Source organism: Sphaeramia orbicularis, chromosome 15, assembly GCF_902148855.1.
Source record: "Sphaeramia orbicularis chromosome 15, fSphaOr1.1, whole genome shotgun sequence".
NCBI classification, from domain to species: Eukaryota; Metazoa; Chordata; class Actinopteri; order Kurtiformes; family Apogonidae; genus Sphaeramia; species Sphaeramia orbicularis.
In genome coordinates this window covers 14,085,178-14,097,315 of record NC_043971.1, presented here as the reverse complement: position 1 = coordinate 14,097,315, position 12,138 = coordinate 14,085,178, and the positions used below count along the sequence as shown (strand labels likewise).

General features: G+C 35.6%; 1 protein-coding gene across 1 annotated transcript in view; it reads left to right on the top strand.

The window, feature by feature from the left end:
• slc24a3 (solute carrier family 24 member 3) overlaps nucleotides 1-12,138 on the top strand; it is a 209,888-nt gene that overhangs the window by 159,599 nt on the left and 38,151 nt on the right. The window contains exon 3 of the mRNA XM_030156211.1: nucleotides 4,523-4,599. Within this exon, the coding sequence (XP_030012071.1) occupies nucleotides 4,523-4,599 (77 nt within the window). The remainder of the gene's footprint in view (nucleotides 1-4,522; nucleotides 4,600-12,138) is intronic.

Below are 12,138 nucleotides of genomic sequence, written 5' to 3'. Positions count from 1 at the left end.
AACTCACCACATCCTCCACATACAGGTCCGTCGTGTGACTATTAGAATTACTTTCGGCATGCATGACGAAGCCCATGTCACAAAAATTTAATGGGGAAGGATCGGTCTTACAGAACGGCTGCTTTTACAGATCCCTGATCCAGCTAAAATGTTGATATCGGGGCCAACATCCAGTCCTAATATCAGATCAGTGCAACCTTAGTTGGGGTTGGTCGAGTTTGGTGAGGAATAGTTTTGAGTTGCTGATGGATGGTCTGTTTTTAAAGTTTTTGTTAAAACCTTAAAATGCCTCTGACTGACTTCCTCATCTACGACCTTTGATGCCTTGACAGCTCGGCCAGCTTGTCAATATTTTGGACAGCAGAGCAAGACTTTCATTGTACAGAGAACATATTTCCTCAATGTACATATGACAATAAACGCCTTGAATCTTGAATCAAAAGCTGAACAACACACATTTTAAAAACTAATCCATGCATTTTCCAACTGAAATCACAAATCCTGATATTTCATACAATAATCACAATATTTTTCCATTATATTTTTTCCACATAATAGTTTTTTTTTCCCTTAAAATAATGTTTTTCAGAACTCTCCATGCAGGTCTCAGTTGGACGTTTGCTCCATTTGTTGTGTTGTTGATCCATAAACACACCCCACGCCTCAGTACCTCAGTACCTCTGTCAACGATCCGCATATTTTGAGCCAAATTTTGATTGGAATTTTTACAAATGTTTGTTGTTTTATAACACACAACGCCGTGCATGCTTTCCCTCTCAGTTCAGTCAGTGCCAGGTTGAAATTTCCTGAGGAGCTCGTTTCTCTCTCTCTCTCTGTTATCCTGTCACTTCCTATGAGCAGACACACTCGTGTTGTGTTTGGGTCACGCGGGGCAGGCTAAAGCTGAAGCCGCCTGACTCACAAGCTCTCGGCTGTTGAGAGGGAGAATGTCACTGCACATTGGGTTGTCTTCACGTTACACGGGAACGCAACACACGCACACACAACAAAGAAACATACACAAATAGTACACACACACACAAACACACCCAGCCAAGCAAATCCAAAATACACACACACACACACAAACGCATGCAGTCAGTGGGCTATTTTTAGCCCCTCCACTCGAATGCAGACTCATATGCAACAGGAAACGCACATGATGGCTGTGGATGAATATGAGGCGTATTTTGGCATGTTGTGATTGGCCGCCGCTGTCGGACGTAGATGGATCTGCGGTGTCACCTCTGTGTGGTGTATGATAGAAAGACAGAGTGTCATAATAGAGGTTCACACTGAGCATGTGTGGGCCGCTGGAGTCATCACTGGTCTTATTTTGGGTAAATCAAACCCTGCCATGCATCCAGGTCGCCTTTGTCTAAGCCCGTCATGATGATTGATTAGGTGATATCCAAATAAATACATATTGGCTAAAATTTGCTTAGAGGTCTTATTTATGTCTTTGTGCATAAGAAATCAATACAAGTGAATCCCCAAAGGAACTTTGTGTTGGTAAATGCAAATTATGCAAATTTACAGGATTTCAGTTCTGTTGCCACATGTTGACGGTCATATGAACTATGTTTTCAGGTCCAAAATGTCCAATTTCATCACAATTAATGCTATATTTTCATGTCACAAATGGCCAAATTATATTTGAAATGAGTTTACCTGAAAAACAAATATTCTATTCTTTTAGATTCCCCAATTTTTCTTACAAGTTTATATCCTACATATCACATGTTTTATTTTTACAGGTTGCAATATGGAGTATGGTGCTGATCCATCCTGCTTATGTTACGACAATACATACATTAAGAATGTCACACGTCACTTTTTAAATCAACAGTTTTCTAATAATAAGCATTTTTATAAAGACACAACAATTCTATATTGTTATTTACTCTTTAGTATGATGATAAACTATACAATAAATAATTCTGATACTAGTTTTTGCACAGGGATCATTTGTGTAAACGGTGACATGGCTGCAGAGTATCAGTATGATGGGATCTGTAACAACCATGTCACATCCGTCCACTGCCACATTTTGTGTTTCTGTTTAGCTGTTATTGTTTTAGATCCACAATACTAACATCTATGAATAAGACGAGAATTAGCAATAGTAAGTATATAAGTTTATTCCTAATAAAGTACTGGTACTGACCAGGTCATCATGGGTAATGTCACGTCCGTCCGCCAGCAAAAGTTTTCACATACACGTGCTATTCAAAATCCAATATTTCTGAAAATATAGTAGTCTATATATAGTAATATCAGTAGTCTGTGCACAAATGTATTAGCATTATTTCAACACAGTTCTATGCATTTCTTACAACTTTTTTTTTTTTTTTTTTGACAAAAATGGCCACTCATTTGACCCCCTAAGTAAATTTTAGCCGATATATCGATGTTATTGTCTATTCTGTCAGTTTAAGCCCATCGCTGTAGTATGTGTCTAAAACAGTTATTGAAACCTGAAGAGCCAATGGTGACTTAAAGCATCTACTGATCTATAATATATTAATATAATACATTTTTAATTACAAATCCTATCAATACATGTCAATAATTCCCATAAAATGTTGTTTCTCAGCTTTTCAGCGACATGTCTGTAACGAACATGGAAACACCATCATCTTCTGCAACAATGATTCACTAATAACACCCATGTATTTTTTTATTAATCAATTTTTTATCTATTTCCATTGTGCATCTCCAGAAGTACAAGACAAAAAAAGAAAAAAATTCACATTTTACGATATAAAATTTTGTGACACACAAAGTATAAACCCCACCCCCCAAGAACCTATGGTGACACCCATACCAACCCAACTTGGATCTGAAAATACAAAAACCACTAATAAAAACAAATACACATATATAGATGAAAGAGAATAAAATTTACAGATATAAACAGATAGGTGATCAGGATAGTCATAGATAATTATGTTGCATTCTTTCTTTAACCATATTGTAAACAGCATCCCACATACTCAAGGCTTTTCGACTGGCTGTATGCATAACATCCATGTATTTTTGATGGCTCACGTGGTTGTAGAAGCTGGTTTTTACATTTGGTTAATGATATATTTTGCAGATTAAGTGGCTTTTTTGTCAGTTTCCTTTACTCTGATATAATAAACTTTAAATTTACTCTGAGATTTTACAAACATCTACATGATCACTAAGTTAAATGCAGGAAAATACCAGATTTTTTACTAAAGATAAAATGCAAAATGCTCAGGATAATGTTATAATGTGTGTGAGTGAATGAATAATGGATCAAATGTGCATTAATAGAAAAGTGCTACATAAATGTAATCTGTTATTATAATAAATGGTGATGAATCACTTAAGAAAGGTTAAATGTAGAGGAGACAGTTATAAGTAATAAATAAATAAATAATGGAGATACATGTATTGCTGTTATTAATCGTGGATGATGCCATTATATATTATAATTATAAGATGAATAATAATTAAACATACTGCATTTTTGGTGCATAAATCTTATCTTATCTTACCTTATCTTATCATCCTACCATTTCTATACCTTGCATTTTTTTTTTAATCTGAATATTTAGCTTCATCAAGATTTTCAACTAATTAAAAAGTTATATAAATGTTGATAAGTTCTATAAATAAAGTTAGAAAAAAAAAGATTTTCAACTAATTTTAATGTTATGTAACTGTCTCCTTTTCTGTTCCATTAAAAACATCAGAATCCTGAGATTTCTGTAAATCTGTGAAGTTTTTTTCCCCAGTTGGTTTCATAAATAGCTCATAAATATATTTTTAGGTATTGATTAATTCCTCTTTGTCTATGGAATAAAGAAAAAAGATTGAAAAGATTGATTTTTTTTTTTTTTTTTTAGTGGCGACACTTTGCATGATTCACTGTAACAAACCCTGAGCATAATTTTAAGAATAAATACGGGGCCCGTTTCTTCTTTGCTGATACATTATAAATATGCAACATCTTCAATTTTAAACCATTTGTTGCGTATTATTTTATCACAGAAAATCACTTGCAGCAGAACGTGATTGAACATTTTTCTTATTAGTGATGTTTACCACCCTGAATCCAGTCAGAAACAATCCAAAAAGTGTGTACTGCTGAGGAGCATTTGCTTTTTATTTATCTGTCTTATACTCGCCTGAGGATTGTTTATCCAATATCAGCATTTACAGATTCTTCTCTGACGTTTCATTAAAAACTGCTAACAGGCTGAAGCACTTGTTGAAGAAGATGAAACACATCATGAATGAAAAATGAGACACAAACCCTGTTTCTGGATTTTGTTGTTTATCTTGCGTTTCACATACACACACACACACGCACACACGCACACACACACACACACACACACACACACACACAGGTTTATTGAAATTGATCGCAGTGGGGTTATTTCTTTTTTATACTCTGCCGTTTGTATTGGATGTTTTTATTTATGTGTTTGTGTCTTTTCTCTGTGTTCAGTCTTTCATTATGTGTGCTTTTGTGTTCTCTCTGCAGCGATCCACGAGTTCCCCAGGGATTACTTCACCAACCAGGAGCGAATTGACGGAGCAGTGGGTCTGCACGTCCTCTGTGTGAGTGTCTGCATCCACACACTGTGTAACAATGTCCCTGAACTTGGCTGTTTGGGTCTCCGTGGCTTATTTCTCTGTTTATGATTCAATTATAGGTGTAAAGTTGTGCATAATAAGGGCTGCTTTGGCTGACAAATATCTGAGCTGCAGAGTCAGACTTTCACAGCTTCTTTTCATCAAATCAAACACCTCTTTATCTGGATCCTAGTGGAGACGTTACACTATAACATCATCAAAAACTCTGTCATAAGCTTTACTATGTATGTTATCTCCTCTATGCAGGGATCCCCCAATTTAAAGAGAAGCGCACGGGAATCACTCATGCACGCACGACTGATGCCTGTCGCTGACTTACATTGGTATCGCTTCTGTGGGCAGTGACTTGCATTGCGGGCTGCTCACGAAAACGACATGATGACTTCTGTTGTGTTTTGTAGTTTTAGGCAAGGCAAGGCAGGTGTATTTCCATAGCACATTTCATGTACAAGACAATTCAAAGTGCTTTACAAAAAACATTAAAAGCATGACAGCAGAAACAATAAAAAGTATAGGCATGAGAGAAACAAACTAAACAAAACAAAATCGGATAAATAGATAAAACAGATAAAAACTTAAAAGAGTAAAAACTCTATTTAAATGCAGCTGAGAACAGGTGGGTCTTTAACCTGGATTTAAATAATTTTACCCAAAAATCGAAATCAAAAATCAAGTTTTTAGAGGAAAAAAATCAAGGTTTTATTTTTGGCAAAAGTCGTGCAGTCCTAGTACCAAAAATGAATGTCACCATGTTCATCATTTCATGCACAATCAGTAATAGTTAATGAATAAAATGACAAGAATATACAAATGTTCATAAAATACATTATAATCACCAAAACTACTGCTTGTTTTTTAGTATGTTTGTGTCAAAACCCATTTCTTCTCCACTGTCGCCCACTGCGTGTTAAAACAAATCTAAATCTAAACCAGTTTATTTTATTATTACCTCCGCCAAGGAGGTTATGTTTTTGCCAGGGTTTGTTTGTCTGTCTGTCTGTTTGTCTGTCCGTTAGTGTGCAACATAACTCAAAAAGTTATGGACAGATTTTGATGAAATTTTCAGGGTTTGTTGGAAATGGGATAAGGAAGAAATGATTCAATTTTGGTGGTGATCGGGGGGGGGGGGGCAGAAAATTTCTTCAAAATCTGTCCATAACTTTTTGAGTTATGTTGCACACTAACGGACAGACAGACAGACAGACAGACAGACAGACAAACCCTGGCAAAAACATAACCTCCTTGGCGTGGGGGGGCCCACGGGGGGGGCCACTGATCAGCCTTGGCGGAGGTCTGCGCTCTCCGATTGCTTCTAGTCTATTTTATAAAAACCCAGTGGCCTCTATGTGTGTGTGTGTGTGTGTGTGTGTGTGTGTGTGTGTGTGTCCGGGGATTCACACAAAATCCAGACAGAGCTGACAGCAACAGTTTGGCTTACTAATATATTTTTGGTCAAGGAAGACAGTAGTGAAAATGGCAAGTTGATAGGACCAGTATTTTAGGAGATATTAGTAATTTTGGAATACAGTAGCCATACAATCAAGTTGCTATGGCCAGAACGCCTTGGCAGTGACTGCTGGACAAATGCGGTACAGCATGCATGAATACATAACAGCATCAGCAATAGTTACTAATAAATACAGGCAGAATATTGTTCAAATTGCACATTTCGGGTTGTTCATTTTTGTTTTTATTTATTTATACATTTATTTGTATTTTATTGTGAAAGAATAGTTTTGTAAATGTAAATATTTTCACAGTGTAATGTTATTTTTTTTCACTTAAATTTTTTCCACATAATTTTTCCCAAAGAAAATGTGTCGTCATTATTTATGGGTTTATTGTTTCGTTATTTTTACTGTAGATCACATTGGTCTGTATGTGGAACCTGAATTAAAACGATTTTGACAACCTGGACTGTTCAGGTTAATTTTTGCACTTTCATCCTGCGGGCCGGAATGGAGCCTTGGCGGGCCAGATTTGGCCCCCGGGCCACATGTTTGACACCTGTGGTTTAGATCATATGGGTCTGAATGTGGAACGTGAGCTAAAAATGAGTTTGACACCCTTGATTGTTAATATCTTCAGTGTAATTTTTGCACTTCACAAATTCATCCTAGGTGAGATTGGATCTTTCGGCAGGCCAATTTTGGCCCCCAGGCCACATGTTTGACACCCCTACTCTTGGCAGTTCTGCTCCAGTATGTTCTATGCAATCTAAGGTCTTTCCAGTGATTGATCCAAAAGTTAAACCTACACATGATGTGTTTTCACACTGGATAGGAGTCGACCCACGCTTGGGTTTGATCCAGACCGAGTCCACCTTTTATGGTCGGAGCTGTTTGATCTGCACTGTGGTCTGTTGGAGGTTTCACACCTGCACACTGGACCAAAGGAGGCTATCTACACACCACCCCAGGAAGAAAATGGCAACAAAAAAAAGAGAGCGAGAGAGAGAGAGAGAGAAGGCTAATAATACACTTAACACATACAAAAATAAAACACAAAATATTTCAATGCAAAATTCTGCCAGTTATCTGCAAACATTCCAAATATTATCCCCACTAATCCACGACATGATTGAACAGCTGTTTTCTTAAAGCCTGTGCACATTTTTCTCTATGTTTGGGCCTCTTGTCCACAAATAACCACAAATAGCGTTTTGCGTGACTAAAATGGATATTTTTAAAAATGTCTTGCAACACTTTAGCACCAATTAGCACTTTCTGTCATGAACAGGGTCCTAAAACATCACATAAAGGTCATATAGATGTGTAAGTCAGTGTGTTTCCTGCAGTAAATCCAAGTCAGCATGGACACAATTGGGAGACATGCATAAGTACCAGTGTTGTGGTGAAATCTACAGCATATAACATGAAAAATACACTTAACAACTGGAAACAACAGCTTTTACTTATATCGTTATGTGTCATTGCTGCCCAGCCTCTGTCCTCTGAATTTTTTACATCTGATATTATCTGCTGTTCCATAGTTTGTGATCCAACAGAAACAGTGGTTTATCTGAGGGTTTCCAGCAGGTTGTAGTGTTTGTGTTGTAGTTTGTCTGTAGATTTTGTAAAATGAAGGTTGTGTGGACAGATTTTTTGTTAAAACAGAGAGAGGAAAATACCAATCTACGGAAATAGCCATACTAGTGAGGTTTAGGCATTATTTTTGTGTTCATAGTCTTATTAACCCTTTAGGAGCCGGAGGTTTTGTGTTTTTTTTTAATATCCGATTTTGATATCAAGACGTCAAACAGATGTAGCTTGGAAGTGTTTAGAGATAAAGTCATACTGTAAGTGAGAGAAATAAAGTGTATGATGGGAATAAATGTACTCATCTCATCATTTGCATATTGAGACATCACAAGGGGGCGGCCATATTGGATCGCGTAACTTTTAGTAAAATTTAACTTTAAACATATTTACATGGAAGTTTTCTTTGTGTATTTTTTGTTATCTTATCCTTAAAATAAATTAACGTAAACATTAGGTAGAAAGTAAAATGAAGTAAGTTTTTGTAGCTTTTTAGCCAAGCATCAGAGTAGCCAAATCTCAAAAAATCAAAATCTAATAAAAGAGGTAGATACCTCACTTATTCCAGAGGAGTCGTATTAATACGATTCTGTGACTAATATGTGTTCCTTCCTTCCTTCCTTATTTATTTATTACTGTCAATTGTCATCTTTTTTTATGGTGCAACAGGGTGGGAATGTTCATGGGTTTGGGTATTAAAAAAAAAAAAAAAAAAAAAAGCAATGACTGTATGCTTTTCTGGATGACTTGATATGTAATAAAAACACTTTGAACAGAGTAGCCAAATCTGTCCTTATCTATCAAAACTAAAACTAAACAAGTGATGCCAGATACAACAAACTCCGCCCCTCACTCATATTATAGCTTATTTTGGCATCAGTCCAGCTGATGTCATCATGTCTGTGCGTGTGCTGATGTCAGCATATCAGTTGCCTCTACATATGTGCCAAGTTTGAAGTCATTTGAAACAAAATTGATGGTTTCATAGACTTGTGAAATTTCGCCCATTATAAGTAAATGGGAGAAAAAAAGGTTTTAAAAATTCATAAAAAAAATTACCTAAATGTAATCAGTTCTATTCTGGGTCACTGGCAATCTATAAATCCAATTTGGTATGAATCCACCCAATAGTTTTACTGCCAGAGTGTTAACAAACAAATAAACAAAGAAACAAACAAATCGAACCAAAAACAATACCCCTTGCCTACCCTTCAGGGGCCGGGGAAATAAACTTTATTTAAATACATAAACTTTACTTACTTACTAAATCAGCTCAGGACCAAACTTTTCAAACTTGATTTTCTTCTTCACTTCAAATAGAAACATCCCCTGAAATGGTGTTAGGATTGAAGGGGCACATGTCCGCCATCTGTTGGTGGGAGGTGGTAACATGATTAGTCACTCTATCTCACAGGTGTCAAACATGTGGCCCTGGGGCCAAATCTGGCCCACCAAAGGTTCCATTCTGGCCCACGGGATGAAAGTGCAAAAATTAACCTGAACAGTCAAGGTTGTCAGAATCATTTTGGTTCAGGTTCCACATACAGACCAATGTGATCTCCAGTAAAAATAACAACACAATAAACCCATAAATAATGATAAATACAAATTTTCTTTGTGAAAAATTATGTGGAAAAAATTTAAGTGAAAAAAATAACATTACACTGTGAAAATATTTACATTTACAAAACTATTTTTTCACAAAAAAATGCAAATAAATGCATAAACATAAACAAAGATGAACAACCTGAAATGTGCAATTTTAACAATATTCTGCCTGTTACTAAATGTTTTATGTTAATAATAATAAGAGATATATAGAAATTATATAGAAATTGTTTAAATTTTAGTTCCAAACTCCAAAATTTTAACAATATTCTGCCTGTTACCAAATGTTTATGCTACACTGTATTTAATGTACATGTATAAATGATAAGTCGAAGCATAATATTGTTAAAATTGCAGTAATTTTTCAAATGAAATTTCTGTTTTTTTCAGGTTTTTCACATCTTTTTTTGTAAAACGTAAATATTTTCATAATTTAATTGGGGGTTTTTTGTATTAAAACAAAATTAAAAACTTGGATTTGTCATTATTTATAGGTTATTAAGTCATTATTTTACTGGTCTGGCCCGCTTGAGATCAAATTGGGCTAAATATGGCCCCTGAACCAAAATAGGTTTGACAGCCCTGATCTATCTGGAGTTATGGTCTGTTTCATTCAGTTATGTTCCTTGTTGCAATGGCAACTTTGGCGCTTAAAGGGTTAATAAGATAAATAAAAAGGTAAAACAGCGATGCGCAGGGCCAGTGTGGCATGTTGAATATTTTTCCCTGTAAATTCAAAGTCGCGGTGTCGATTCCAGTTGAGTTCGGAATAGTTTTAAAGAATCCCTCGTTATTGTTCCGCTTGGGTCGGCTGTTGTTGTGGATGGCCTTTAACATGTACAGATGTGCTGACTGTCAGAGGGTTTTAATGCTGAAGTGCCTGGCAGATGTTGAGCAGAGGCTTATGTGTGATGTAAGGACACATGGACTGAACTCCGTCCCAAACCTGCTCTGTGTGTCCAGCTGAGACAGGACATGCTCATTTTTAACCATATTTAGATTTACCAACACATCAGATCAGAATTATGTTTATCCTGTAATCGAGCCTTTACTCTAAATGCAGTGGATTCAGCCTGTAGCAGTTATAGCTGTGTGATTTCAGTGTGGATTTGAAGTGTTAGCATGTATAGCAGGTTACAAGATACAGATATGATGTGAATTTACAGCTGAGATACAAACACAAACTGCCTTGATCAGCAGCGACAACTTTATATTATCAGCTTTGGAGTTGTTGTTTTTTTTGTTTTTGTTTTTTTTTTTGGCTGTTCTGTGAGCACAACAGCAGCTGCTGAAAGGATTAACATGTTCACCGACTAATGCTCTGAACCAAAATAAACTGTAATGTAGCTAATGACAAGTTAACTCATCCACTACTATACAGATGTCACTAGGTTTGTTTGTTTTTTGTTTACTGTTTTTTCATATGTGCTGGTGTTTCCTAGAGAAGAAATCAGTTTATTTTCATATTAATCCTTTAGGTCAGGGGTGTCGAACTCATTGTAGTTCAGGGGCCACATTCAGCCCAATTTGATCTCCAGTGGGCCGGACCAGTAAAAAAAATAAGTGAGAAAAGTAAAATTATATTATGATCAGGTTTACATCTACAAAGTTTCCTTAAAAATCTGAATAACATGAACAACTTGAATTGTCTTAAGAAAAACAAGTGCAATTTTAGCAATATTCTGCCTCGGTTTATCAGTTTATCATTTACACAAGTGCATTACAATCACACAAAATATTTAGTAACAGTCAGAATATTGGTAAAATTGCATTTACTTTTCTTAAGACATTTCCATTTGTTCGTATTTGTTCAGGTTATTCACATTTTTTTGTAAGAGTATAGTTTTGTAATGTAAACATTTTCATGTAATTTTACTTTTTTACACCAAAAAACACAAAGAGAGAATTTGGGGTTGTCATTATTTATAGGTTATTGTGATAATATTTTACTGGTTCTGACCCACTTGAAATCTAATTGGACTGTATGTGTCTGTATGTGGAACCTGAATTAGAATGATTTTGACACCACTGATTGTTAATCTCTTCAGTATAATTTTTTTATTTCACAAATTCATCCCGCGGGCCGGATTGGACCCTTTGGCGGGCTGGATTTGGCCCCCGGGCCGCATGTTTGACACTTGTGCTTTAGGTATATATATATATATATATATATATATATATATATATATATATATATATATATATATATATATATATATATATATATACTTTTTTTTTTTTTTTTTTTTTTAATATTCAATTTTGAAGTTTATTTTTTCAAAGGGACAAAGCATATTAATAAACACAATATGTGCCAATATGAAGAACATAGCCAAGACTAATTTCCATCTTTAGTCCCTACATAAAACAACATACAGTAGTTCATGTAAAACAGTCCAGTCCAGTGTACTTTGTGTGTATTTTGATATCCAGATTTCAAAAACCTGTTTCATTCATGTTGTTTGTCGCAATATTGCAACTTTGGCGCTTAAAGGGTTAATTAACTGAACTTGTTGGTTTGAGCAAATGTTCAGTTTGTCAGTGTAAGAGCAAATATCAGTTCACAACAGATGCAGTGAGAGAATTTTATTATGTTACTCACAAAATGTACTTTAGTTCAGTTGACGTTCTCTGTGCAGGATTTCAGAACTGGTTTCATAGTTCATGGTTTATTCAGACTGGCTGAAGTCAGTTCCATTAGACCCACATGTTCAAATATCCAACAGAAATAAACACATTTACTGGTACAAAAACTAGTTTTGGTTGTTGCAGCAGTTTGGGTTTCTATAACTGACCTGTTTGAGTTATATCAGACATAAGTTAAGCATAATTAACCCTTTAACAACTGCAATCTCTC